Source organism: Poecilia mexicana, unplaced genomic scaffold (assembly GCF_051168715.1).
Source record: "Poecilia mexicana isolate PSO_F unplaced genomic scaffold, ASM5116871v1 scaffold_15, whole genome shotgun sequence".
Taxonomy (NCBI): domain Eukaryota; kingdom Metazoa; phylum Chordata; class Actinopteri; order Cyprinodontiformes; family Poeciliidae; genus Poecilia; species Poecilia mexicana.
Genome location: NW_028263384.1, coordinates 8,450,391 through 8,477,734, shown reverse-complemented (window position 1 = coordinate 8,477,734; position 27,344 = coordinate 8,450,391). Strand labels below are relative to the sequence as shown.

Here is a 27,344-nt window from a genome sequence, read left to right as displayed (position 1 = left end):
ACCAAAACCCAAGAACTCACTTTTCCACAAGAGAAATGTGGTGGTAGGGGAAAAATGTACTGGTAGTTTTATAATTTACCGCATAATCTGAAGGTTTTTGCCTAAATGCAGGTGGCACTGATTGACACAAAATTTGTCGCAAGTCATCAGATTTCAGTACCAGTACTATGTATACCATAGAGGCCATAAAATGGAGCCATAATCAGCCACATACAGGCTTGGTTTCCATCTTTTTGTGATTTTCATGTTTTCTGAGACTCGGGTTAAAAACTTGAATTGAATTTTCTTGTTGACTCAACTACACAAGCTTGAAACTCAAACTTTAAACTGTTACATGAAAGGCTTACCAATATCAAGGCATAATGATTAAAATGCTTTTATCACAACTGTGCAAATCTTCTTCAGCCGTGCAAAAAAAGTATTTGTTTCCTCCTGCCCCTTTACAAGACGAGCAAACTTGGTGGATTAGAAATTTCCAGTCATATGTTGAATATTAAGAAGCATCACCCTTAACCCTATTTCTAAACTTCAGTTGGTAATCTATAAGCAGTGACCGTGTCAAGCAGCTAATTGCAAGTTTGCTACCAGGGCACACAGCCCAACTAATTCACCATCTAAGACACATTACTCTGTAAAGTGCAGAATGGCAAACTGTAGAATTTTTTGAGAAATACTTAAAAACTTCTCAAATTTAGCTACACTTAGGCACTGGTGTTTTATATTTTTGCTTAAATTGATGTATCAGAATTAGAAAAGTGGTCGTCAAAAGCAAAATAATTTTGCGTAATTTTAAAATGGTTCGAGTAGACAATTGTTGCTTTTCTTTTAACTGTGCTATTTTTAGTTATACCATTAGGAGTTGCATACTGTTATCAACTTCAAGCAGGAAGGTGCACCGTTTAAATTAATTCACCCAAACAAAAAACATCGAGCCGAAAATCCATGAACGGCATCAGCAGCACAGCAAAGCTGCCTTCACATGAAAAGTAGCCCAATTACGAGCTAACAGCACTTAGCTCATCTGTCGACTGTGAACTATGTAGTTTGCATCAGTAATGCAGCAGTTCTATTACACAGATGGTAAGCAAGGAGGACTCATTAAGCAGTGTGCCATTATTCATGTATTAATTCTGAGTCATGGACTAATTAATAATGCATTGCCATAATGTGATTGGCTTTATGATTTGTACTAATAATTTAACTGTTACAACACTACTCTGGTGCCATAACAGCTGAGTGTTTTTTTTTAAGTACAGAACTGTACAACAATTTTAAATCACCTGTCATTTTATTATACCTCAAAAAAAAAAAAGAAAATTCTGACTTTCTTTTAATGTTTTAGAGACGACATGATTCGACGTTCCCCGGGGTGTTTCTGAAGGACTCTCAACTGTTTTCTTTGAAATGGAGCTGCTCTCTGGCTTGCACGTAACCATGGCAGCACATGGTCCCACATTTCCCTCCATTCATGAGTAAAGTGGACATGTTGAAACCAAAAGGACTAATTTACTATAAGACACTAAAATACATCATTCATTTCATTGATTTATCTTTTGCTACTTGACAGACAAGAGCAACTAATTTTCTCAAGAGGTTATTATTTTAATGTTTTTTTAAATATTTTATCTAAACTTGTGAAGGTCTATTATCTATGATGTAACTTATGAATTCACTGACAAACCAGTACAGATTTAAAGAACTTTTATAATTTAAATGTTACTCATAAAAAGAAATAGACAAAATGGGAACAATGTTGTTAAACAGCTGACCTAAAATAAAAAATGTTAAATTTGTAAATGTTTACATTTTGGAAATACAATGATGCTGGAGATGCCATCTAAAGCTAAATTAGCTTAGATATCAATACATTTCTGGCTTTAAGACTAACATATTTAATTACTTCAAACATCTTAATACTAACTTATAACAGCCTAAAATGTTTTTGTAGTTACATGGTAATGCGTTATAGCAGTCAAAATTGTACATTTCTGTAGAAAATAAATTTCAAATTGTAATATTAAATAAAGTCCGGTTGTTTTTAGGCACTAAACCTCTCATGCCATAAAGTCTAGAGATATATTTTCCAACTAGAGATATACTCGTAACTCTTCAGTGCCATCCACCAGTCTGAGCTCTTATAAATGACATTGAGTACTTTAAGTTTTCTCTGCTGGTTGCTTTTACATCCGACACCTTTAGAGCCCAGAAGTTTGTAACCTCTCCAAAAAAATACTTGACCTTTTCCCCAAATCATTGCTTAAAATCTCATCTCGTTCAGATGACTCTGATTATGACTCCTTACCCCCCTCGATGTAACGGGCAATACTCTTTCTTCAACTTCTGTTTGGTTGACACTGCGCATAGTTTGTTCAATCCAGTTCTGAAACCACAAGAAAAATTGATCAGAGGTCACATTATGGTCGTGAAATGCACACCCAGAATCTTAACTCTGACATAATTAGCAGTGTCACAGAAGTAATTCCATCTGACGTTGCTACAAATCAACAACATGCCAGTCGGTTCAAGTTAAATCAGCCCATTACTGTTCTCCTCTTGCCGTCTAAAAGGGTTTTTTTGTTTTTTTTTTGCCATTAATCTCACCTCAGCTCCTCTGCGCAGCCTGATTAAAAGCAGCTTTCTCTGCGTTTGATTCACTCACACACTTAACACACAGCTCAGTGCCGCCATTGTGGTAATGGCAGTGTGTGTGCATGTGTGTGCATGTGTGTGCGTGTTTACCAGCCTTCGACGATGGTTGCATAGTGATCAAATACAAAGGCTGCATATCGCATTATCACAGTCAGGAGATCAAACACACCTCCAGGGACACACAGAGCAGACACTCGCCATCTTCAGGCTGCACTGGGTTTGTGTGTTTAGTGACTGTTTTATGAACTGATGTGGTTCTCTGTGCTAAATGAGCCCAGCACATAAAGCTTTATTGCTTTGGACCGTTTCAGGCTGCATGTTGCATGTTGTTCATGCATACGCGCGTACACACACGTGGGTATTTGTACACACAAGCCAACAAAATCTTTATTTAAATTAAATTAAAATTAAAAAAGAAAAGAAAAGTTGATCTTCTTGGTTTATGTTTAGTGCCAAAAATATATTTAAATATTTTTTTAAATAGATTTATTTAAATGACTTCTTCAAAAATATATCTTTTTTTTTTTTCTTTTTGCCAAGTTGTGGTTTTATGTAGTTTATAGTCAGTTACACAGGGTGGTATTAGAAGAAAGGGCGTACCATGTAAAAAATATCTCATGTATTCCACCCTAAAATGTTTTTTATTCGTATATGTTGAGTATATGACTAGTTTAATCCCGTGTGAGTAGTTGACCAATATTTCTGGCTGTTAATTGAATTATTCCGACGATTAACCGAATTTAACAAAAAAAAAAAAAAAAAAAAAATCACATTCTGCAGATTTTCCATTTCACTAATTTTGATACAATTAGAAGTACATTTAAAAATGCAAACAGACAAATAACTCAATTTCTGTAATTCAACCACTAAACCTGACTTTCCTAATTAAGTCTAAACAGCGATGTCGAGAGAACCTGTGGCCTATTTTCCATGTTGTTTTTGAGTAAGTGGACATTTGATCTGAAATGTTCATAAGATGTCCACTGGACGTCAAGTGTTTTGTTGGCGGTGCTTGGAAGAAGTTAAACTTCAGTCAGTTTGGATAATTTAGCTGTAAATGCACCATTAATTCTCCAAATTACCTAAAAATGCTGCATTCAGGGCTTTTCACTGTGAAATTACTGACCAACAAAAGCCAATGGCCCATTTGCCCATTTATAACCCTAACACCAGTATTTCCCTTGAACCACATACATTCACTTCATGCTATAAATTTGCATTTTACAGCAAAAACGAGTGAGTTGTGTAAAACGACTCGATCTTCTTTTCTGTCCCTAGTTGCTGTTCAATGATCAAAGCGCCAGTTCTCCCGGTTCACTCCCCTCAGCGCGTTACCAAGAGACTCCTAGATGTAAATTAGATTTTTTACTTTTCTTGGCACATCCTATCAGAGAATTTTAAATAAGCTTTACAGTACCCTCCATCAGAGTCGACAGCTGGAGAAAAGGAACAAAACAGCCCACACTTACACTCAAGTGTTGATTAATTAATGTGTGTTAATTGTCCCTACAGACATAAAATCTGGGGGGAAAATAAATAAATAAATCCAGTTTCATTCTCCATTAACAGTGGTGTAGGGATCATGATACCAAAATCAATAAATTAGAATAATCATTAAGAAGTACATTTCAGTAGTTAAGCTAAAGTCAAAACTTATATACAGTAGATGGATTGCAAAGACTGGAAAGTATTTTATACATTTTAATCTGGATGAGTTTGCCTTGCAGCTAAAACTAAAATTGTATTTATAAAATTTGAAAAGAAGAGAGACATTTTAAAGAAATGAATACTTGCATCGATGTTTCTTTAATGTTCTGCTTTTGGCTCTTTTTATTTCTCCTTTGGCAAATTCCAGATTCTTTACTTGGTTTCGATCAAATCCTTTGCTAAGGTAAAGATTGCCTGTCCCCGCTTTTATACCAGACTTCTTCTTTCCACTCAATCTTCTACAAATATGCTCATATAAAGCTCTCTATAAACATTTTTTTATTCATTATTGTTCCATCTTGTTCTACTTATGAGAAACTTCCAGTCTAGCCCCTTTCAGCAGTTTCCCCAAGACCGATGTGAACTTGTTGGTGCATCTGGTAGGTGAATTCTTATAGAGTGATCGCAGCGTTTGTATTTTTTCTTTTTTTTTTTTCTTTTTTTTGTGTTTTATTTTATATATATTTATTTTTCCTATGGGCATAGCAGCAGACCTCACTTAAACCTGTTTTTGAAGTTTTGCGGCTGAATATTTCCAGTTCTTGACCGGGTGTGTGGTAGCCCCAGAACAGCAGGAAGCAGAGGAGAGTTCACTGCAGCCTTTGAACCTTTTGTCAGTCATCAGTGTGAGGGAGAGCAGAGCGTTAGGATAGAGAAGCGCTGAGGGGGGATAAGAGCTGAGAACACATCCGCCCTGCAGACATCGATGACCCCCGTGTCCTCATGCAATAACATGCAGTGGCAAACGCGAACTTTGAAATCAAACGCAGACCGCTGCATGTCTCTGTGCAACACTCCTCAAGCCTCTGCATGCTTTGTGGCAACCACTTATTTCAGTTTGCTTCATTTGGGATTTTTTGACAGACCAACATAAAGTAGTGCATTCTTGTGAAGCTCACAGTTTAAATTTTTTACGAATAAAACTGTTAAAGTTAAAGCTGCAAGGCCCCTGGAGTGACGAGTTGCTTTAAACATTCAAAGACTTTTGGCTTTTCTTTTTTACAAAATGCCTCTGCGATCATCAGATTGGATGGAAATCATTCGACTGGGCCGTTCTATTTGCTTTAATTACAAGTTGTTCATACTAATTATTACGGCTGCAGTCAGACGTCTCCGTGAACGTTTTATGAGCCCAGAGCGAACCGCGTGCGCAGAAGAACTGCGGTGACGTCACACAGCAGCACACAGTTTACTAAAGTAACAATCAGTACTAAAGTAACGATCTATGGATCGCTTTTCAAGTTTGTTAAGCAGCCAACCGTGTTGTCACAAAACCATAGCAAGTCGAAGGAAGCTAATAAAAAGAAAGCATAACTAATAGTTTTTGCATAACAACGGCCTTTTGTGAAGTGCTGACTGTGTGGAGGTTTGTCTGGCTGTGCAGTCAGAAGGGATTGTGAGGTGATGCGCCTCACTTCTGTCATATTATTTCTGATATTTTCAGCCTCTGTTTACATCCAGATTTACCGTGTCTGCTGGTGCAGAATCGTGTCTCGCATCAAATCAAAAACGGATATAAAAGCTGAATAAAATGCAAGATCCCCGTCGAATTTCATTTGGGTGTAAAGATCATGATCGTGTCATTCAGAGTGTTGTGAAAAAGTCTCGTCTAGGTGACATGTGGGGCCTATATAACATCATCTGAGCTGCGAATCTCTGGATCTCCAACACTGGAATTGGACAAATTTGCAAAAAAGTTACATGATATTAATAGTTCTAGTTCTATCATCCCCGTTTCTACATGTCCTCTCCCGTGTGTGTGTGTGTGTGTGTGTGTGTGTGCGTGTGTGTGTGTGTGTGTGTTTGTGTGTGTTTATAATTGCACTGTGGGGAAGGCGAATCGAATCGATGCAACATAAATGCTTTACATTTAAAGTTTGAGGGATGGTACGAGGCGACAGGGAAACTGTGGTTATGGTTTAGATCGGAGAAACCATAAAATGGACTGCGATGCTCTCTCCAGATATTGAAATTTGATGATGCAACAGCATCTGTGTGAGTTTAATTACGCATTAGTGCAAAACATCATCATCATCATTCACAGTACCAAATAAAGATGTTGTCAAAACACAATGAAATAATTGGAAACACAACGCTGTTAGGCTGCCGGAGTGTGTGCGCGTGCGTGCGTGTGTGTGTGTGTGCTTACCAGCATTTCTTCATATTGGGACTGATCATTAACGTGGACAAATAGCCATATGTATAATGGCAAACAGCATTAGATCATTTTATGGGCTACCTTAAAGCGACGTCGTTTCCTCGGCGACGATTAAAACCAACCAGCAGACAATGCACGTGAACGTTTTATCTTTATGGCAGCGATATCTAGTTAATATTATCACCCTGCATTACTAATGATTTATGGTGTTCCGGCATAAGTGGAGCTGTAATGTCATCATATTATAAACACATCTCATGGTAACCACTGTAAATAAAGACGAAATGTAGCTTTCAGTCGAATTCAGGTTAAAATGATATAAAAACTGAAGAGCTCTGCTGTAATACTGATGGAGCTGTTAGAGCGTCAGTAACACTGAAGCAACGGTTTGCTGTATTTGGTTGGCTTCACATCAAAAAATCTCAACATGCTCCCAAAGACCCTTGTGTCAATGAAATTTCTACACATTTTAAAACTTTTATTCTTAAGCTTTTATAAGGATCATTGAACTGAAATTCCAATTGAACCGCTCAGGTTAGTTCTACCTTTTTGCAGCTCACAAACTTCAGATGCATTAAGAAATTTTTTTCGTCAATTTACATTTAATGTAACTCAGGTTGATGTAGAGCACACCTGAACGATCACTGGTTCATGAACAAAGTAATAGTATGAATTAAAAAAAAATAAATAAACCAATATAAATCTTCCTTCATTTGAAGCTGTTGTGAACTAAACCTGATGAGCAAAAAACTGTAGTTTTATAGCTGCAGGCAGTGATGCACACAAACAAGTTTCATAGATGCAGAGGATCCACCCAATCACAGGCTGAATCCTTAATATTGACATGAACATAATTATTCGTACGATGCTTTCTCCCTCTACAGTGAATCATTTAGTTTAGGTGGATTGTTGATTCACAATATTTAAGCAGTGTGACTTCTATGAATCTGTCCAGCTCTGTGGTTGTTTTTACTACGTTTCCGTAGAGTTGACTTATTCACTCTACGATCACCTTCTGTTGACGCAGATGATGTCTGAACCATGACGGCATGCAAACCGAGCGCATCATGATTCCCTCAAAAGTGTTACTTTAACTCGCTGCCATCATTCTTCAGCACGTCGCATCTGGCAGCCTTCTAAGTCGGGCACCAGAATCATGAAGACTTTCGATCTTTTCCATGACAACCACATTTCAGAGTGATGTTCACTGGCAGCGACTGCGTCAGCGCGCTGCTGCTAAACTGGATAGGAGTGGATTCAAACTCAACTTCTGCTGAGCAACAAGCCGTTCATAATTCAACTGATAAGTAATTCAGCTTTTCTCCGAAAGGCTGAATTACATTATCAAGTAATGTGTTACATATAAAGTGAAACATTTTAATTGCTTAGAGTTATTGCTCCCCCAGAAGTTCATTTTTTTGCAGTGCGTAAAAATCTTTCCACTTATTTAAAACCAGCCGGCAGCAGACGAAGAGGAGGAGGGGGGGATGAATAACCATCCCCGAATCGCGCTTCCATTAAGACGCCAAACGAACCGACGGCAAATGTCAAGTGAATCTGAATCGTCTAGCGCGATTTCGGTGCTTGAATGTCACACTGTAATTGTTCATCACTGAATGGGCGCATTACAGAAAGTCTGTTAAATACCAAATCAACAATCATAAAACCGCTGTAATAACAAATGGCACCAGCAAATGATTCGCCGACGAGACGCAGACAAAAGATCCCCCAAACCATCCCGTCAGCCGTTGCTTGGACGTGTTGCTGACAAATCATGGCTGCTGGACGTTATTAAGCAGCTTTTGTGTGGAAATGTCAGTCGTGGTTGCTCGGGGCAACGTGATAATCAACCGCTGACGCCTCGCCGTTTGAAATCATAATCATTTTCTAAATGAATCGTCATCGTCAGACCTTGAGTCATGTGAACAGTTTGATGTTAAATCACAGGTAGAGTCGATGTAATTCTTTTTTCACAGTAAGATTTGAGAAGTCGATCGCGAGCTGGACATTCGTGGCGCCACCGTGACCGATCCTAGAGAGAATCTGTCAGAATTAAGACACTGTCGTAGTCGTGTCAAAACTTGCTTTGGAGGAAATGATCCGACCTTTGAAAAACATATTTTTTGACCGCCTTGTATAAGCCTTTCTGCAGTCTGTCGGGTCTTTTTCCTGTTCCTCTTGTTAAAGCTAAGACTTCCAAAAGGTGAGACAGCATAACATAATCTTCTGCCTTCACTTTATTCCAGCTTGTCCCTTCCTCATCCTCTTTTCGTATAATACCAACACGTGCTCCTTTTGCCACTGCCGCCTCCTTTTCTTTCAGCTCTTTGCCTTAAAATCCTCCTCAGATTTTACTCCTTCTCGTCTATCAGATGTTTTCTCAGCCCATTTCCTTTTTCCCCTCTGCATCTTCAATCACTCCTGTTGAACTACAAACCCCATTAAAACATGACATGGTGCAAAGTCTCATCTACATAACAAACGCATGCTACCTCCTGTCACCATGCACTGTGCAACATTTACACCTCTGACACAACATATACCATACAGAGCAGATGCTCGGTCCAAAAGAGGGAGAAAAGGCAGACAAAATGGGGAGACGTGTGACAAAAATTAAATACAAAAAAAGGACAAAATAGAAACATAACTCTGCCAATTAAGAATAGAGGAAATCCAGCAATAAAGCAGAAAGAATTAAATTAGATAAATTTACCAGAACTAAAACAAGCAGCCAAAAGTATGGCAGACACGGCTGGAGTTGGAGACCGTTCTCAACTCTTTTTTTTTTTTTTTTTTTTTTTTTCAAGCAGTCATTTTATCCCATCAGCTTTGCTGCAGATGTACAGATTTAAAGAAACACAGCAGTTCTGATCTGAAGAGCGTTATCTGACTGAAATGTTATCTTTTGGTTTAATTCCTTTTTTTTCACTGCAGGGGGGGGAAATGATTTAAGATAGATGTTTTAACAAAACCACCACTATCATAACGATGAAGTACCATTAAGAGTTCCTATGAAGTAAATCCCACATATAAACTCGATTTGATCAGAATGTCTAACTTGTTGTTGAGCCCCACTAATTTGCGGTTCAGTATTCCCATATTCAACTTGCCTGTCTGTGGATTTTTATTTATTTTTTTTTAATTGTAGATCAAATATCAGGTCATAAAATATTCAAAAGAAAATGCATCTTGGGAAGCTAAAATACCTTTGCACAAAGCTACTTGACATACTATTGGTCGGCCTTTGCAAAGCAGCTAATCAAGGATCGCCAATCATTTTCCATGGCACTGATTGGCTGTAGGCAGAGAGGAAGACGACTGTGGATGTCAGCTTCTGTGGTTTTCACTATAAATGCATGTTGAGATGCATTTAGTGTTTAAACTGTTAAGTGTTTTTAGAGGGCATCTCTAGTATTTGTGGTTTTTAGAGCCATTTGCAGGCCAACTGTGGTAGATGGTAAATATGGCAAGATTATTATTTTAGACTTTATTTAGGTTGACTTCATTTAAAAAATAAAAATAGTTCTTCCAGCAGGAAACTGATCCAAATCATATGACCAAATATACACAGAACTAGTTCTCTGTTCAGACAAACCAATGTTCTCCCCAGCTAAGTCCTGAGCTAAAGAAGTGAGAATCTCTGGGCAATCAGGAGAGAACGTGAAAAGAGAAAATAGCCGAATATCCTCCTCTCCGCACACACCAGCCTTGTAAAATGTTATGGTAAAAGACTAAGTGCTATCTTATTGGCAACAGGGGGTTGAACAAAGTGTTAACAGTCGGGGCTCCAATCACTGTTGAAAGCAATTATTCCCTAATGTAATTTTGCCCGTTAAATAAATGTTCTTGACGTGTTTCAACGCGAGGCTGTGCTTCTACAACATAGGAGGAATTTATTTAAAGCTTATTACACATTACCGACCTGGGGTGCCAATCTGTACTGGTTGTGAAGGTAATCATGATCGCAGTGGAAAATTTTAAAAAGCGATCCATCATAGCTTTTTTTTTATTATCATCAAAGCAGCAGCAGTGATGATGTAGGAAATGCTACTATAATCTCCATATGAGTTCATTTGTAGCCGATACCCTCTTGACTGCAATGCTGTGGATTCTGTTGTGTGAATAAGACATCACTTCAGCGGTGTTGTCAGTCTGCTGAGGCCAGCTAAGTAAGGCCGAGTGAATGGGGGGGAACAATGTAAGGCGCAGACTGATGAAAACATCTTGTGCTTTAAATCGTGAAGTAAAGACTAAGAGGATGAGGTCATGAAACAGGAAGATGGAGATTAAGAAGGATGGGAGGCGGTTATATAATGAAATGCTGAAATTTCAAGATGGGACGGAAATTATGCCCCTCGCGTATTTTAAATCAGACGATTTAAAGGTGCAGCACAGGTCATAAAATAAAACCTGCCTGAGCTAAAAGCAATTTAAGAAAGAAAAAAAAAACACTCTTAGTTATGGAGACGGCTTAATAATCTTTCATTTAGAAGTCCTTGTATGGAGCGACAACTGGAGCAATACCTTTGTTTGTCCTCTGGCTTAAATGCACCCTCATTTGAATTTAATGTGATTCATCTGCAAAGGAGCAGAGAGGGGAAGCGCCGCAGGATGGAAATCCAGTTGATGAATGGCGCGGCTTCGACTCGATGTCGAATCTCTCCCTGCAACATCCTCCCTCCGCCAGGACCGTTTACACTCACACAGCCGAAATGGATGCTGCCGGGTCGTCTCCGTCCCACTCGAGCTGTGGCGTGGCCTTTTAATTGAGTTCATTCAGTCAACATTAAATAGTGTGTGACGGTGTATGCTTTTTTTGCATGCTAATCATGATAAATTCACTCCAATTAAAAGGGAACCTGGAGAGGCATGCAGTCTCCAGGTCATGCTTTATATGACTTTAAGATAAGAATAACAAAGGATCTGGATTCCACTCATTTTGAAATGCACCTTTAGCTCATAGGAGAAAGCAACTTATGATTCACCACACCTGCTTTGAATTATGGTGGCATCTAGTGGCCTTATGCAAGACGAATGGTACAAGACCCTTCCACTAACCAGTCATTTTTGATTCTTGGTTATAGAATTTGTGAAATGATTTACAAAGGCTTGGCTCTGACAGCTAGTTAAACATGCATTTTTTTTTTTTTAATTGACCAATCAGGAACAAGAGCTCACGTTGGTTCCTTCACAAAATATCAAGTGTTTTATTGGGAAAAGAAACTTCTTGATGTCCGTTTTGGTCTATGCATCAAAAAACGCCTATAATAATCTAAGCTAATGTCTCACTTACTCCACTTACTCCTTCATTTAAGAAGATTAACACAACTTTATATCTGTGCTGAATGTATTATAGGCTTATTTAAAACATTCCACAGAAGCACAACCTGCATATCAAGCATGTAATTTTGTCCCAGTACGAATTCCAGGTTGGGCTATAAATCTAAACTTTAACACTCCTACAGAGCAAGAAATGCTAGTGGATGACGGCAATTTAGATCGATCTATTAACCCAACAATCATGATTTTGGGTTTTAGGAGGAAGTCTGAGTACGCCCAAGACCAAGTTTGAACCTGGGACTTTTTTCTGTAAGCCAACATTGGAAACAACTGTTGGACAAGTAGACGTCGGTTTTACAATACAAAGAAAACAAATATCTAAGCAGAATGAGCACAAGGAGGCCTATAGTTAACATTGCAGATATTTTCCATGCGCTTCATCCAGTTAAACAGCATCTTTTAGGAAGAGACACTAGAACTGTGAAGGCTGCAGTAAGGGGGAGGAAAAGCTGATGCTCCTGGTGCTGGTTCCCTTTCTTATTCTTATTCTGTATGTGCAGCTAATTGTATATGCTCTATGCAGTAACTCAGCTAAGGGGAACAAATGACCCAGGAGTTCATGTAGACTCATAATATTCAGCGCTGTAATGGCAGGCCCTGGCATTATTAACCGTAACGCCATGGAAAATGTGATCAGTCTCTCTGCTCACTCAACCTCTTGTTCCTACTAGCAAGTTATGAATCTACAGTAAGTCGCAGTTACTGACACAGATCTTAAGGGCGGGGAAATACTAGGAGGGCGCCGCTGCATTGAGGCTAATCAAACCGACTTTTTTCAATTATTTGGTAAAATTAAAAAGATTGTAAACTGTTGTTTAACTGTGTCCTGGTCTAGCATTATAGCCATGTTACGAAACAGTTCAAAGGTGGAAAAAAAAACTATTTCTGACAATATCATTATACACTCCGAGTACTCAGTGTACTAAAATCTTTATGTATAATGCTATTAAAAAAAAAAAGAAAAGAAAAAAAGATGGCTCTGTCTAATTAAAATTCTCAAAACCGGCCAGCTGGTAATGTCAACATTTAGAATATACTTAAGACCTATTTCACTTTTATAACCTCCTTTAAAATTATGTTCAAATTCTAAATGTGGTTTATGAAAAGCTAAAAAGTCAGTCGAATTTTTGTGGAGGTTAACAACAGGTGTGTGTCCCAACCGATTTATCAATTGCTAAAGACAGAAAGTAGTGATGGTGAAGTTTCTGTCTAAAGTTTGAATCCATACAGTCGAGATTAAAGTTGATAAGTCAGGAGAAGTGTTTCCTCAGAGGAGAAGTTTTGAGGTATTAAAATCCATCCTGACTCAGTAACCACTTTACATGCACACAGAATCGTAGCCCCATTAGCTCAGCAACAAGCTGAGCAGCAGCAGATGCTCCTGAAAAGTTATAAGCATTAAATCAATTGAACGGCATCGCATTGTGATGCTGACCCATTATACACTCAACATTTATAATTAGCAACGCTGTTTGTGCGGCGTCATTCTGGCTACAGGCTCTTGAAAGCCGACCTACGCAGCAATAGCTAGCAATGACGTGAGAGAAGAAATGGAGAATAACACTGGGTTACAAAAAACTCATTTTTTAGAAGTTGTTTATGTTTTTCTCAACTGAATCAGGATTATTTTTTCACCAAAAATAATCCAAAAATGACATCCATTTTTCTCAGTCAAGTCAGGTTTTTATTCTAATTTGATTTAGAGAAATCTGATCCTCTGACTAAATTCATTACATTTTTGTGACATTATCACTTCATTTCCATTAATATTTCTCATCCAAAAAAGGTTTTAGGAGGAAAAACTTGTTTGCACTACTTTTAGTTTTCTGCTTGTCTTTCCATAAATTTACTGGAGAATCCAAAAATAAAAAAAAAGATTGTGCTTTGCCTGGAGTCACCTTACACTGACCACAGTTGGTTCTTTCATCTCCTGTCTGTTTTCCTCAGTCTCTTCACTGACCTCTTTCACTCTTTTCACTATGGTGGCAAATAACTCTGGTGATTAAAAACTAAAATTCTGTCAGAAGTCAAAAGAGCGCAACAAAATCTCTGCTTCAGTCCCAAGTAAGACCGTTCCCCTAAAGTGCAAATCCATGTATCAGCACGTTCCTCCGTACGCCGAGTCACCAGAAGGCTTTACATCAGCAGTTATGCAAGTCTCACTTTGATCCACATAATCAGTCTATTTGACCAGAGGGATTAACTGCACCACCCCAAAGAGGTGGGGGAAAAAGGAAAGTGGAAATACTGACAGTCAGACTGCAGCAGCAGTAAAATGACACTGATAAAAAGCGAGCTACAGGTGGAGGAGAGCTGTCCTTGGTTTGATGTAATCTGGAAGACGCCACAGGATTTCTACCAAAACGCATCGAAAAGAAGACTTGTATATTATAATGCTGTTAAGCAAGCTTGGACTCTTAGTTTTGTAACTTTGTCATTCAGATTTAAGCCTTTAAATCCACGTTTTATAATTGTTTTATAATCCATAGAGTTTGTCCTACTTTGCTGTTTGATCTGTGTTGTTTTTTTTGTTGTTTTTTTTGTTGTTGTCAAGAAACCAATTCATTATGTTTACAGCAAGTTTCAAGCTTCGAGACGGAGCCATCGCAGGTGTAATGTCACTCTGCTTTCCGTTTTTGCTACCGGAAGCACTTTCATATGTAGGATCACTCACTAATGCGCTTTGAAAATCAATATAAAGCGAAATATGGGTGCATACTTTAAATATTCATAGAGTTTCGTGCTTAAATTTGTTGCTACGCACTTTAAGAAAACCCCACAAACACATTAATCACAAATTTGCCCCTCATCCTAAAAAAAACCCCTCTACTTTTCCCTCTCTGTTTCTGTTCAGAAGCTTTGAAGATCAAGGCTTCCTGATTGCCTACAATGCCAAAACCTGACAAACTTTCTCCAGCTTTGTACTAACTCTACCACCTGATGTTTTTTTTTATTATTATTTTATTTTTTTCTCCTGTGATCTTTTTCAGAGGAAAAGCCAAAGGCAGAGGGGGAGGAAGAGGAGCCCCTGACAGGGAAGGATGAAGAGGAGCGACGCATAGCAGAAATGGGCCGTCCCATGCTGGGAGACCACGTCAAACTGGAGGTCATCATCGAGGAGTCGTACGAGTTTAAGGTGAGAAAGCTCGCACTCCCTTTTTTTTTTCTTTTTTTTTTGTAGTTGCGGCTTTAATTGGAGCCTTGCTGTTTGATGGAGCACATTTATGTCGGGGAGGCTGCTGTTCAGTCATCCTTTTAGACACTTGCTTTTCTAAAACTGTATTTTAGTGCCATTTTTTTTTTTCTCAGAATTTCCCCCTCAGGCCTACAGAGAACTCTTCAAAACACAAAAACTCCTGCTGGATCGAAGTGCTCCTCCGGTTCCAGTCGGTTTATTTTAAGTTTGGTTACAGTCGACATAACGGCATCAAGACTAAAGAGAACAACTTGACTTTGCACTTCACCTCAGCGTGTGTGTGTGTGTGTGTGTGTGTGTGTGTGTGTGTGTGTGTGTGTGTGTGTGTGTGTGTGCGTGTGTGCGTGTGTGTGTGTGTGTGTGCGTGTGTTTGAGATGAAATCCGCTCCACCCCATCAGTCTGAGTTTAAATGGTAATCCGTAAAGTGATTGCAGTATTTACTCATGACCTTGAACAATGAGGGGATTCAGTTACGGAGCAGTTAGTTTAGAGACAGATTGAGGGGGAACAAAACACACACACACACACACACACACACACACACACATTGGAAAACATCATTAATCATTACTGGGAATGGGCAATGAAACGCAAGGAAGATACAGAATCCATCAATGACAAAACCGGTTTTTGTTTCAGTAGTCAGTCCCGTCAAACGCTGTTGTACATTGATTTTGTGAGTCATATTTAAAAAGTCATCTAAATATTAGGTTGCTATGAAGAAACAGTGGTTCACTTCACTGGTTTTATTGGATCTGACATAACCAAAGGGGGACAACATGTTTGTCCAAATCTCTGCATTGTCTGTTTTTTGTTTTGTTTTGTTTTGTTTTGTTGTTGTTTTGTCTGAGGAACCCGACATTAAGTTGATCTTGTTTGTTTGCAGAAGCTTTAAAAGTTTTTATATATATTTGCTGCCTTTGCTTGGGTTCCTGTTGGACACTCCATGAAGAGATCTCGATAAATACCTGCTGAAATATCAATCTGAAGACAGTTTGAAAAGTTCTCACTGAAAGCATCAAGTAGGTCCTGTTCATTAAAACATTTTAGGAAAATGTTAGCCACAGTGTGTCAGATTGCACATTGGAAATGCTAAGCTGAAGATAAATGACAAAATGCATTAAAAATATCAATAATCAAACCAAACTGTGTGATCAATAAAGGATAAATAAAACTAGATTAAATAAAATTAGAAAAATAAGTCATGGCAGCTTTTGCTGAAAGATCCTTCACATTGGTGTTGAAATTTTGGCAGAATAAATTCACCAAACTCTCATAAATATCTGCATTATTTGACTGACTGACTGACAATACACATGCGCTCAACCATAGAGAGGCAAACAGGTGCACATCAATCACAAGGTTACTCAAGTGCACACTTGCAAAGTTCAACGTCAAGAGAATTTACAAATGTACGTGTTTGTATGAGGGGCCGTTTAGGACAAAATTTACGTTTTGTCTCTCACACACTACCAAAAACTCTCGCATACTCCAAGAAAGTTGCCTCGCATACTCAAAAAAATTACGTTTCGTCTCTCACACACTACCAAAAACTCTCGCATACTCCAAGAAAGTAGCCACGCACACTCAAAAAAATTACGTTTCGTCTCTCACACACTACCAAAAACTCTCGCATACTCCAAGAAAGTAGCCACGCACACTCAAAAAATACTAAAATGTCACACACACACAAACGTTAACTTTCTCGCTCACATACACTGTACTAACAGCTCGCACACACACACAGACGTTTATCTCTCACATACACAAGACTAAAGTTGAACACACACACACACACACACTTGTTTTTTGAATGTGTGAGAGCGAGAGTCTTTTTGAATGTGTGAGTTGTCACGGAAGAGGCGGGGCATAATTTTTGGATCAAACTGCGCATGCGTAGATCCTAAACTATAAGTTTCGATTGTTGACTCACTGTATGTTCTATTACTTAGTATATTTGTGCTTTTAAATATATATAAATATATTGAAACTATCTTTCAATAGCTACCTTATATTAAACTATGTTAAGGACAAATGTCAAACATAGTGCAAATATTTTGAAAACAAAGTAAAAGATCTTGCAGGTATATTAATCTCCTTCCTCCTTCATCAGAAATGAAAAATTATAAATGCACACTACGTGTTGGGAACCTGTGTTTGTTGACTGACTTTTATTTGTCAGGCTTACGAGACAAAAGCTGAAAAAAGATCGATTTTCTCCGCTTTCAAAATAACACAAAACAGCGAAAAAAGACCTCCACACCAGACCTTGTTTATTTATGTATGTATTTTTATTTTGATAGCTGCCGATTAAACTGAAAGTTACACATTGACATGATCATATGAGTAGTTTTTACCGAGAAATCGATCAGAAGCGCTGTGAAAATGGTCAGATTCACTGGATCCGCGTCTCTGGCTGCAATGCGCGCTCCCGTCACAGGGGGAACAGATTTTCACGGGGGAACAGAATTTCTCACAAGACCTCTTAATAATTCCTGTAATGCTGGCACCCAGTGGACAGATTGTACTACAGCAATTTTGCTATTTTTGATCAATCAATCAGATTCATTTATTTCTATAGCACATTTAATCTACAAGAAAGTTAAACGTTCTATATATATTTAAAAGCACAAATATACTAAGTAATAGAACATACAGTGAGTCAACAATCGAAACTTATAGTTTAGGATCTACGCATGCGCAGTTTGATCCAAAAATTATGCCCCGCCTCTTCCGTGACAACTCTCACACATTCAAAAAGAGTCTCGCTCTCACACATTCAAAAAACGAGTCTTAGTAATGTGTGTGTGTGCGAGCTGTTAGTAGTGTATGTGAGCGAGAAAGTTAACGTTTGTGTGTGTGTGCGAGCTGTTAGTACAGTGTATGTGAGCGAGCTGGTAGTAGTGTGTGTGCGAGAAAGTTAACGTTTGTGTGTGTGTGACATTTTAGTATTTTTTGAGTGTGCGTGGCTATTTTTTTGGAGTATGCGAGAGTTTTTGGTAGTGTGTGAGAGACAAAACGTAAATTTTGTCCTAAACGGCCCCTCATATGTTTGAACTATAGCATGTTGTTTTTTATTATTATTATTTGCACTGCAGATGTTACGGAGAAGCTTTACTTTTTATTTGCGATGCACCTACAAACCTACACAATCGCCGTGACCGAACAGTGGGAACGCACCACCGCTCCAGTGTACACACTTTGGCATCACAGAGTCTGCTAAAGGACAACATTAGCATTGGTCAGAGCCGTGTGACGAGGACACCAGCTGCCCTGTAAACACCTGCCACTTAGGCCGTGTGACGGCCTCTCTGCCCAGCTCAGGGGATCATTAACTTTCACCCACAATGAGAAGCTTTTGCTCTGTGAAGTGGCTTCAGTCTGTCTTTGAATGCTTAGGGAGAAAAGGTCTCAAAAGGCAGTGAGGGAAAATGTCCCTGCATCCACTGCGACATTAGTCTCCATGTATGAAGACAAAATGAGAACCGCTTCCTATTTTCACAGCCAACTTGAAATAAAGTCGTATCGATTGCCCCGCATTAAGTTGCACAAATGCCCCACAAAACCCACTGCCGCATGTTGCAGACAATCGAACCTCCTGGAAGCAAACGGGAAAAGAGTCGCGTCACATCTGTGTGTCGCTTTCTCGTTTCTCCCACGCGCTCCTTTCTTAAGACGGGCTTAGATGTAATTACCATCAATGTTGCGTTTTGTGTGCGCTAATGCATGTTCTCCTGCCGGTCGCTCCACCCACACACGCTCACTTCAGACAGACAATTAATAACTCCCAGTAATGGCTTGCTGCTTGACGGGGTCCCGTACTTCATCGAGGGCTCCGGCGCATGAAATTATACTTCTGTGTGCATCTTCATGGAATTGGATCCCGTAGTTATCCGTCGCGGCGCCCGTCAGCCGGCTGTGGAGTGGCACGGAGTTTGATGTGAGGCGACAAGAAACAGACTGAGCTAGACTTAAAGAAATGAGATGTATTTCATATTAATGCTGATTACACAGCTTATAAGGGGGAAAAAAATGTGGTCTTAAAAATTAGCACAGATGACTTTCACGTTCCTGCATTTCTTCTGGGTACTCAGATTTTTCACATTTCCAAAGTTTCACCCTTTTGTAAAACTCCAAAAAGCAAAGTCAGCGTCCACGAATGACATCCAGACGATGAGATATTCCAAAACCTGTGCTGTCCGTGCATGAATGTTCACTCCACATACAACAGAGTGAAAATGGATGGAAGTGTGTGTGTGTGTGCGTGTGCGTGCGTGTGTGTGTGTGTGTGTCTGTGTGTGTTGTTTGGGAAGGAGGAGTTTCACAGCAGCGGCGAGGCACTGTTTATGTCCCTGAGCACCATTCAAGACAATTAGCATCTCATTTTTCTTCAGAAGTGCACAGAAAGAAAGAGCGCCATTCCCACTGCTCCTTTGATTAGCATGTGTGAGTGATTGCGTTTGCTCGAGTGTTTGTGTTACCGTAATCCGCCGTGATTCCTTCCTTTTTAAGGATTAGCTGACATCCAAAAGCTGAGAAAACAGTGAGAGCAATCAAGCAAAAAGCAGAAAGTCTGAGACTGAATGGCGTTTTGGGGAAAATGCAGAAACTGTCTGAAATGAATTCAAATAACTGATATAGATATACAGAGGAGCTACATGAAGATGATCAAGTGCAGTACAAAAATGCAGTAAAACAATTACCATATTGAACCTGAATCTTTGAGTGTATCTAAACTGGTTTCCGTTCATAACATCTTTATTTTATGAGACAAATCTTGGAGTGTTTTTTTTGGCAACTTCAAAATAAAACACCAATAAAGCAAGCAGCTGTGAAGTATCTTGTTTAAAGAAGTGATGAGCTTCTATTAGCAGAGGTCTCCTATCGCTTGGCTTTGACTATTCTGATAGAATAGCATGTTATTACAAACACATGTTATTTTAGTTTCTTGTGTCGATCTCAACCTTTGACGATGTTTGATTTGTTGCTCATTGTTATTCATTATCAAAGTTTCCAAAATCTCTCTGTTGAAGCATAAAACTATTTTTTTCTATTCCAAGAAGTAAAGCGGTGTTTTTCAGTTGCATATGAAACTGAAAATAGAAGAACATGGAGATTATAGTTTCTTGCTTTAAACTGATTGTACGGTGAAGTTGTTGAATTATAGCGACACTTAAAAGGAGTGCTTTTTGGTTTATTATATTTTTTCCTCAACAAGGTGAATAAGGCAAAATTTTTATCTTTGTATTTTCCGTCAACAGGCCGAGTTAGTCATGAAAATTTACCGCATTGCTTGACATGAAGCTGGAATTGAGTTGGCAGTAATCCTAGATCAGGAGACTTTTTTATTATTATTATTATTTGAAATACAGCCAATCGTGTAGATATAAGACCATTTCTTATTGTTTTTATTTCCCTTCATTTTTATGTTTTGATTCAGACGGTAGCCAATTTCCCTCTTCAGTGACTTTACTCTTTTCTCTCTTTCTCTCTCTTAAAAGTGATGGTTGGTTCCCGTCTTTTCCTGCTGTTAATTTCAAGGCTCTGACTGGAAAAAAATTAATCAGAAGAAATGTTGCCCTTTTTAGCTTACGTGACCGTGGCTCCAACTACTAAACTACCCGAATAATGACCTGAAACGGAAATTCCGTCTTCGGTAATAAGAATCGTCTTTTATTCTTTTGCGTCTTAACAGAACACGGTGGACAAGCTGATAAAGAAGACCAACCTGGCTCTGCTGGTGGGAACCAACAGCTGGAGAGACCAGTTCATCGAAGCCATCACTGTCAGCGCAGGTAAGGGCCACGGCAAATAGAAACTGGGCTTCACGCGCCTGGATTCGGTTCTCCGCTTCATCTGGACACGCTTAATGATTTCTGTGAAGCACGTGCTTAATGGTGCGATGAATTGAATTTACTTTTAATAGGAACAGCTGCGGTTTTATGTCTTTTGAGGCCCCTCACGCGCTCCGCTTCACGCATGCAAATGACGAGCACAACCTGAAAGATTAGAAAACTCACGCGTGACGAAATGGAGTAGTATCACGTACCCGATGGTTGGTTGGGTGTAGGTGTTGGTTATATTTGTTCTCGAATGGCTTTTAAATGATAAACTCTGACTAAATGGGATGTGATGAAAGAAAATGCCATTTAATTTTACCTGTTAAAGGGGGATAAAAACATCCTACAGTTCATTTTGGGTCCTTCAGCTCCTCTTGCAAAAGTACTTTTGCCTCTAGTGGTTAAATAAGTTTGAAAGTTGGGTAACATGAGTTAAATAGCAGAGATGTATAGCAGTTGATGAGTTTTTTAAGTTAGCTGCAATACAAAAGGTTTTGGCTTCAAAAAATACCCAAACACAGTTTAAAGACGACGTGCCCAGCAAAAACACAACATGCACAATAAAATGATTTTATTTTATTTTTATCAAACACTGACCAATCACATCCTAAAATAAGTCAACCACCTGAATTTTCATATTCCATTTACATAAATGCTAATTTAGATATTAATGTTGTGAATTTTATGCTATTTTAAACCGTTTGAGCCTATCAAGGGTGTAAGGATGTTTACACACCTGATAGTCCGGTAGACTCGGTTTGATTGGGGACCAAATTTGCAGCATTAGTTACATTTTCAGCCAATGCGGTTCACTTTCACCCTGCCTGTTCCCCTCCTCACCTATGGTGGCGCCGCAACAAGAACCACTGAAGGAAATACACAAAAACCTCTGAACAAGACACTGAGAGCAAGTTCTTTTTCATAAAATGCAAACAAAAATGAAGTGGTGTCAGAATTTACCGGTTGTTGGATTTCTCTTTCTCCTGCTAGTGTTAGACTCTCCCATTTGTTTTGGTTGTATTTACCCAGAATGCCTTGTGCTACAGTTGGCTTCCTGCTTTTGGAGCGGGCTCCGGTTCTGCTAGGCATTCACATTTGCATTCAAACCGTGCCAGGGAGTTTGCTTTCTTTGGTCTGCATCAGAGTTTGATTACACATTCACACCACCCCAAACAAACCAGACTTTCTTGGCAAGCGAACTGGGGTTTAAAGCAGACTAAGCAGGGCTAGTTTGAATTCACCGTAGGTTACACAACAGAAGACAACAACTTTATTTAAGACCTCTTCCTCACTTTGAGGTTCAGCTCTAAGTTGGTAGCGATTCAGAGCATGCATCCCTTCCAGCCTCAGAGTAATTCGGAGCCCTATCTGCTGCTCTTGTGAAAAGATTAATTGTAAGATAAAGGAAGATTCGCTGCAGCGCCTCATGCTAGCACAGCTCTCCATGTTTACAGGCTTATTATTGTTTACTGGAGAAAATCCGCAGCGTCCTCATTATCTGCGGTTTATGCTGTCTGAGCATATCAAAGGTGAAAGTCATACCTCAATAACCTTACAATCAGAGGGACACACACACACACACACACACACACAAAAACAATTAGTTCTGGCATGTGAACGTAATCCAAATAATTGAATTGATAATTGTGATGTACAGCTGAAAAGAAATCTTGTTTGTTTCAGACCCATTTATGTAGAATCGTTGTTTGGAAAGCTCATACACTTAAGTGTCTCCAAATTAGTTTATCTGGTGGATTTCTGTGTGTTTGTGCTTTTTTCAGAGAGCCTGTTCCACAAAAAAAAAAAAAACCTGTCTTTACCCTATTATCTGGGATTAGCTGGTCTACAGTGACAGAGTTCAGTGTGTGTGTGTGTGTGTGTGCGTGCGTGTGTGTGCGTGTGTGTGGGGGTGTGTGTGTGTGTGTGTGTGTGTGTTGAAGCAATAGAGAGAGCGCAGTTTTCCCCTTTAATAAAAGCATTTATTTGGACACATTCTTGGTCTTATGGCACACATAAGAAATCACATTTACAATAACTACGTTTCTGCTTATTTAAATAATTTAAATCCTTAAAGATAACATACCATACAAAATCCACATTACTTGCCCTTAAATACGTTTTGTTGTGTGCTTGGAGTATCTAGTTGAATTTAGTCTCTCCTAGTGTTGGGTAGAGATCTTTATATTCTTCTTGGGTCGTATTTTTCAGTGCGTTCAGTTTTCTCTGTCCCCTGTTACTTTTTTTTTAACTATTATGTCAAAAAGTATTTGCTGTGGAAGTGCTGAACAAGGTCATAGACTTTCAGCCAGCTGTTTTCGCTAATCGGCCATTTTTATTTCTCACGGCAATTTTGTAATTTAATTTCAAGGATGCCAAATCTACAAGCGGATATGTCAAGATGTTTGCTTATTAACCCACACAGTTCATTCCAACGTTCCTCAGCATCATGGTGACTGAACTAGTCATCTTTGAAGGGTTGTCACCCTTTGGTGGGGGTCCATGTCCTAGAAAAATTAAGATTTAACCAGGCAGTTTGAAGAAGTTCAGACTTTCTTTGATTGAGGCGCCTTCTGCTTATGTCAGCTTTTAACTCCTTGAGGAGATAACCGTACTGCGTGTTTTGAAAAGTATTACATCAACAATTTGGCATTGCTTTTAACTGATCGGAAAATGATCCGAATGACGCAGTGATGTTCTTGGCGCCAGCATTAGCTGCTATCAAACTCCAGAAATGGGTGGAGTGGGACGCTGTGCAGCCTGGAGGAGGCGGGGTGTGAAGTTCCTCATTCATATTTAAAGTGACGGCACCAGAATGAGTTTCTCTGATGCATCTCAGAAAAGGGATAGATGGGCTTGTGGAGCTACAATAATGAGCAACTCATTTTGAGACTACAGCATAGCAGTTCCACTTCATATCTACAACAACTGAATGATGTAAATGTGAAACAGAAGGATTTAAAAGCAGGATACAGTATATCCACTTTATCACATACACAAAAAAATATATACTTTTGTGTGCACTAGGCAAGGAAAACAGAGAGTATTTTTTCTTCTTTTTTCTGGTTATTTAAACATGAAGCCAGTTCAAAACTCTGAATTGAAAGTTTTTGAGAATGAGAGCTGATTGGATGCTTGAAGATCAAACCAGCAGTTTACTTCCAGCTGTGAAGCAACACACGAGCGCGGGGAAAGTGAAGAGGGAGCAGGAGGGCGCTAACGGGGCTGACGAGAGAAGTCGGGCTCATGCTGAGTGTTAAAAGTGAAAGCACAGAAATGTTTATGCCTCGATTCTCATTGCAGCCTCTGTGGTTGGTATATAATACACAGTGCAATATAAGTCTGCAATTCTGATGTACATACAGAAAAGTGTTCAAGTTTGAAATATGTTCATTGTCAGCTATTTGCCCTGTTTTGCTTGGCTAAGAAACTTACAAGTAAATCTTCCTTGATGGGAAGAATTAATATTACTAAAATTCAATTAAAAAAAAAATAGAACAGAAAAATGTTTTCTAAATCCTCAGTATTTGTTTTTCTTGTACAGATAAGAGAGGTTAATGATTGATCTCTCCACAGATATGAAAAACACGCCATGTCACCTCTACGGATGTAAGTGGATGATGAGTTAATATTATACCGTATTAAATGTATAATGTGGTTCTGAAGGTAAGGTGATTTTATTTATATAGCACATTTTCAGCAACAAGGCATTCAGTGTACTTCACATTGAATACCTTTGTATTTATGAAGAAAATACAAACAAAACAACAAACTAAAAGAAAGATGAAAAGGTAAAAATATAAAAACTACATTGTTTTATATTGTTTTATAAACTACATATATTGTTTCCCTGGGTTTAATAAGAATAAGTAGTCCGTAATTTATAAAGTAGTCGGGGTTTCTTTTGTTCTGATAAAACTAGATGTTGCTTCTCCATGTTTGGTAAGATTAGTGAGGTATAAAGCTAAGTTTTGGTTCTCCATGTTTGTTTTAACAAAGTAGAAAAGAAAAAAGTCAAAGATTCAACGCAGAGGATCAGCTGAGGCTAAGAAAAATGATGCATATTTAGCTCAGCAAAAGAGAAAGAAAACAATGAATTTGAATTAATAACATAAAACAAAACTGAGGCTTGAAGTAAAACCCAGAGGGATTTTGTGTAGAAAGGTGAGGCTTTAAGTTGCTTCCATTAACTATTGCTAATAAACTCAAATATCAAATCAAAGTCTTAATTTTATAAAATAAGTCTCAATACAAGTTAATTTTGTTATTGCAGAACGTCCAATCCTTACAACTTTTTAGGTGCAACAGTGTTTATGTAAAATATTTATTGTCCACTTGGATGCTTTAAAAAGTCACATTAAAAATTGCATTATAAAAATATGTGCTAACATCTCACTCATGTGCTTCCTTGGACTAGCCAGCAGCACGGACAGAGCGACTCTAAACGTAGAGGTTGACCTTGGCCTCTTTCACATCTGCAAACAACTCATAGAGCAGCTTCAAAGCTTTTCTTAGCCAACAGAGGCCTCCCTGCGCTGTAGTCAAATGTTTTCCGCAGGTCATTTTGTAAATAAAATTGACTATTTTTTTTTCTTCATTTTTTGCACATATTGGATTAGTGACGCTGGAACAGACTGGAACTGTTTGGATTTTGTTTTATGTAGAACTCGCATCGACACGCAATGGAAACTGTTACACAACGAGCCCAAATGTAGACATGATGTAACGTGACGGATCATCCCTTCAGATACACGCTGCTGCTTCGAGGCTTTGAAGTCCAGAGCATCTGTCACCGATACTGTGGTGGATTTAATATCTACGACAGATAAGCTTTGTCTAATCTTTCTTATTCTCTATCCTCCTCAGTGCCTACAGTATGATCTCTTATCGCCTCTCAGATGTTGGGATAGAAACAAAGAACTTTAGGCCGGTTTCAAACATGTTTACATCTTGACCGAACACATCCTACGCCGTCATCTTCAGGCTTCAGGAGTCAAATCTAGATCTTGTCCTTTTTTATTTTGCCAAAACGCTGGAGAAGATTGAAGAGTTCAGCTTTAAATCAGCCCATCTGTTATGAAAACGGCTATGGGAAAACATTTAAGACCGTACCTTAATCTGACTACATCATTACGTCTATTAAACACACCCAGCAACGTTCATGAGATCTTTATCTCAAAGCACAAAACCTGGATTTAGAGAGTCTTTAAGTCCTCCAAAATGTCAACGAGTTGATGCGGTGTGTGTGTGTGTGTGTGTATGCGTGTGTATGTGCATGTCCATACTGTTGTGGGTTTCCAGCTCTGTGATTGGTGGCAACTGGAGACAGTTACTGATATTACTCAGTGAAGACGGACCAGAAAACAGGAAGCAGTGATTGCTGTGTGCAGTACAGTTAACGTCAGGGAACAACTTTCACGTCAACACAGAATGGTGTAAAATTTTCTCTAGAGCCTGTTTTTCAGAATGAATTTTATTCATTTGTGTCAAAATTAACAATGAAATTAGTAAAAAAAACTACTAATAGGTAAAAGAAACTACAAATTTCACTTCCAATATATTATTGTACATTGTATCTCAATGAGGACATTAGGTTTTATAACGTGACAAAATGTGAGAAAGCGTAGCAGGCCCGAAAACGTCTGCGAGATGCTGCAATCGCCAAGGAACAAATCAGGTTTGGTGCTCATAATCTGAGACGCTGAAAGGAACTTCCTAATTGCTCTTGCTTGACATCTTCGTTACATGCGTGAAAACATAGATGGAAATAATTAGTGGCCATATGATGGGTATACATTGCGCATGCTGCCCAGAGGGCGAATCAGACCCGTGTGTGCTAATAACACTTTCTGCCACGTCTCTGCCCTAAAGGTTATTTATGGCTCAAAGTTGAATGCGGTGACGAAACGTTCCCTAAATGTTTGCGTCTGTCACCACTGACTGAGCCCGACTCCAAAAAGATGTGGAATAAGGGAAACGAATTGACAGGCTATTGGAGGGACATAATTATTTTAAATTTAGGGCTGATGATGAAAGCTTCGTTCTTCAGTGGCTGCAGAGGAACGTTTCGTATGGTTTTATGGCAGCTGAGGATATCTATGGCCTGGAGCTTTTCTCAACAGTAATGGAAAGCAACATCTGACTAGCACATTAAAAATTGCGCTGATAATGTGGCTGAAGTGAGTCAAATGACTCGACTACTGAAAAAGGACAGAAATCTTCGACCCATTTTGGTTTCACGCAACAAGGCTGTATATTGTTTGGCTTTTGCTGTTATAAGTGTCATTAAACCTAAAGCCACTGAACGTGAGGTTTAATCTGGTGGAACAAGTGTAAGTTACTCTAAGGAAGCAGAGCAAGCGCTCACGTTCCCTCTTAATAAATGATTATTCTTTTGTATTTTATGCTTCATTCATCCCCGAAAAAGCGAATTCTGGTGCGTCTAAAAGGCTAGGT

The 27,344-nt window shown here is 38.9% G+C and overlaps 1 protein-coding gene across 3 annotated transcripts in view; it reads left to right on the top strand.

Moving 5' to 3' along the window:
• Positions 1–27,344, top strand: part of slc8a1b (solute carrier family 8 member 1b) — a 145,839-nt gene that overhangs the window by 97,035 nt on the left and 21,460 nt on the right. For all 3 annotated transcript variants that reach the window (XM_088013526.1, XM_088013527.1, XM_088013528.1), the window contains 2 exons: positions 14,845–14,990; positions 20,747–20,846. In XM_088013526.1, coding sequence (XP_087869652.1) covers positions 14,845–14,990; positions 20,747–20,846 — 246 coding nt within the window. The remainder of the gene's footprint in view (positions 1–14,844; positions 14,991–20,746; positions 20,847–27,344) is intronic.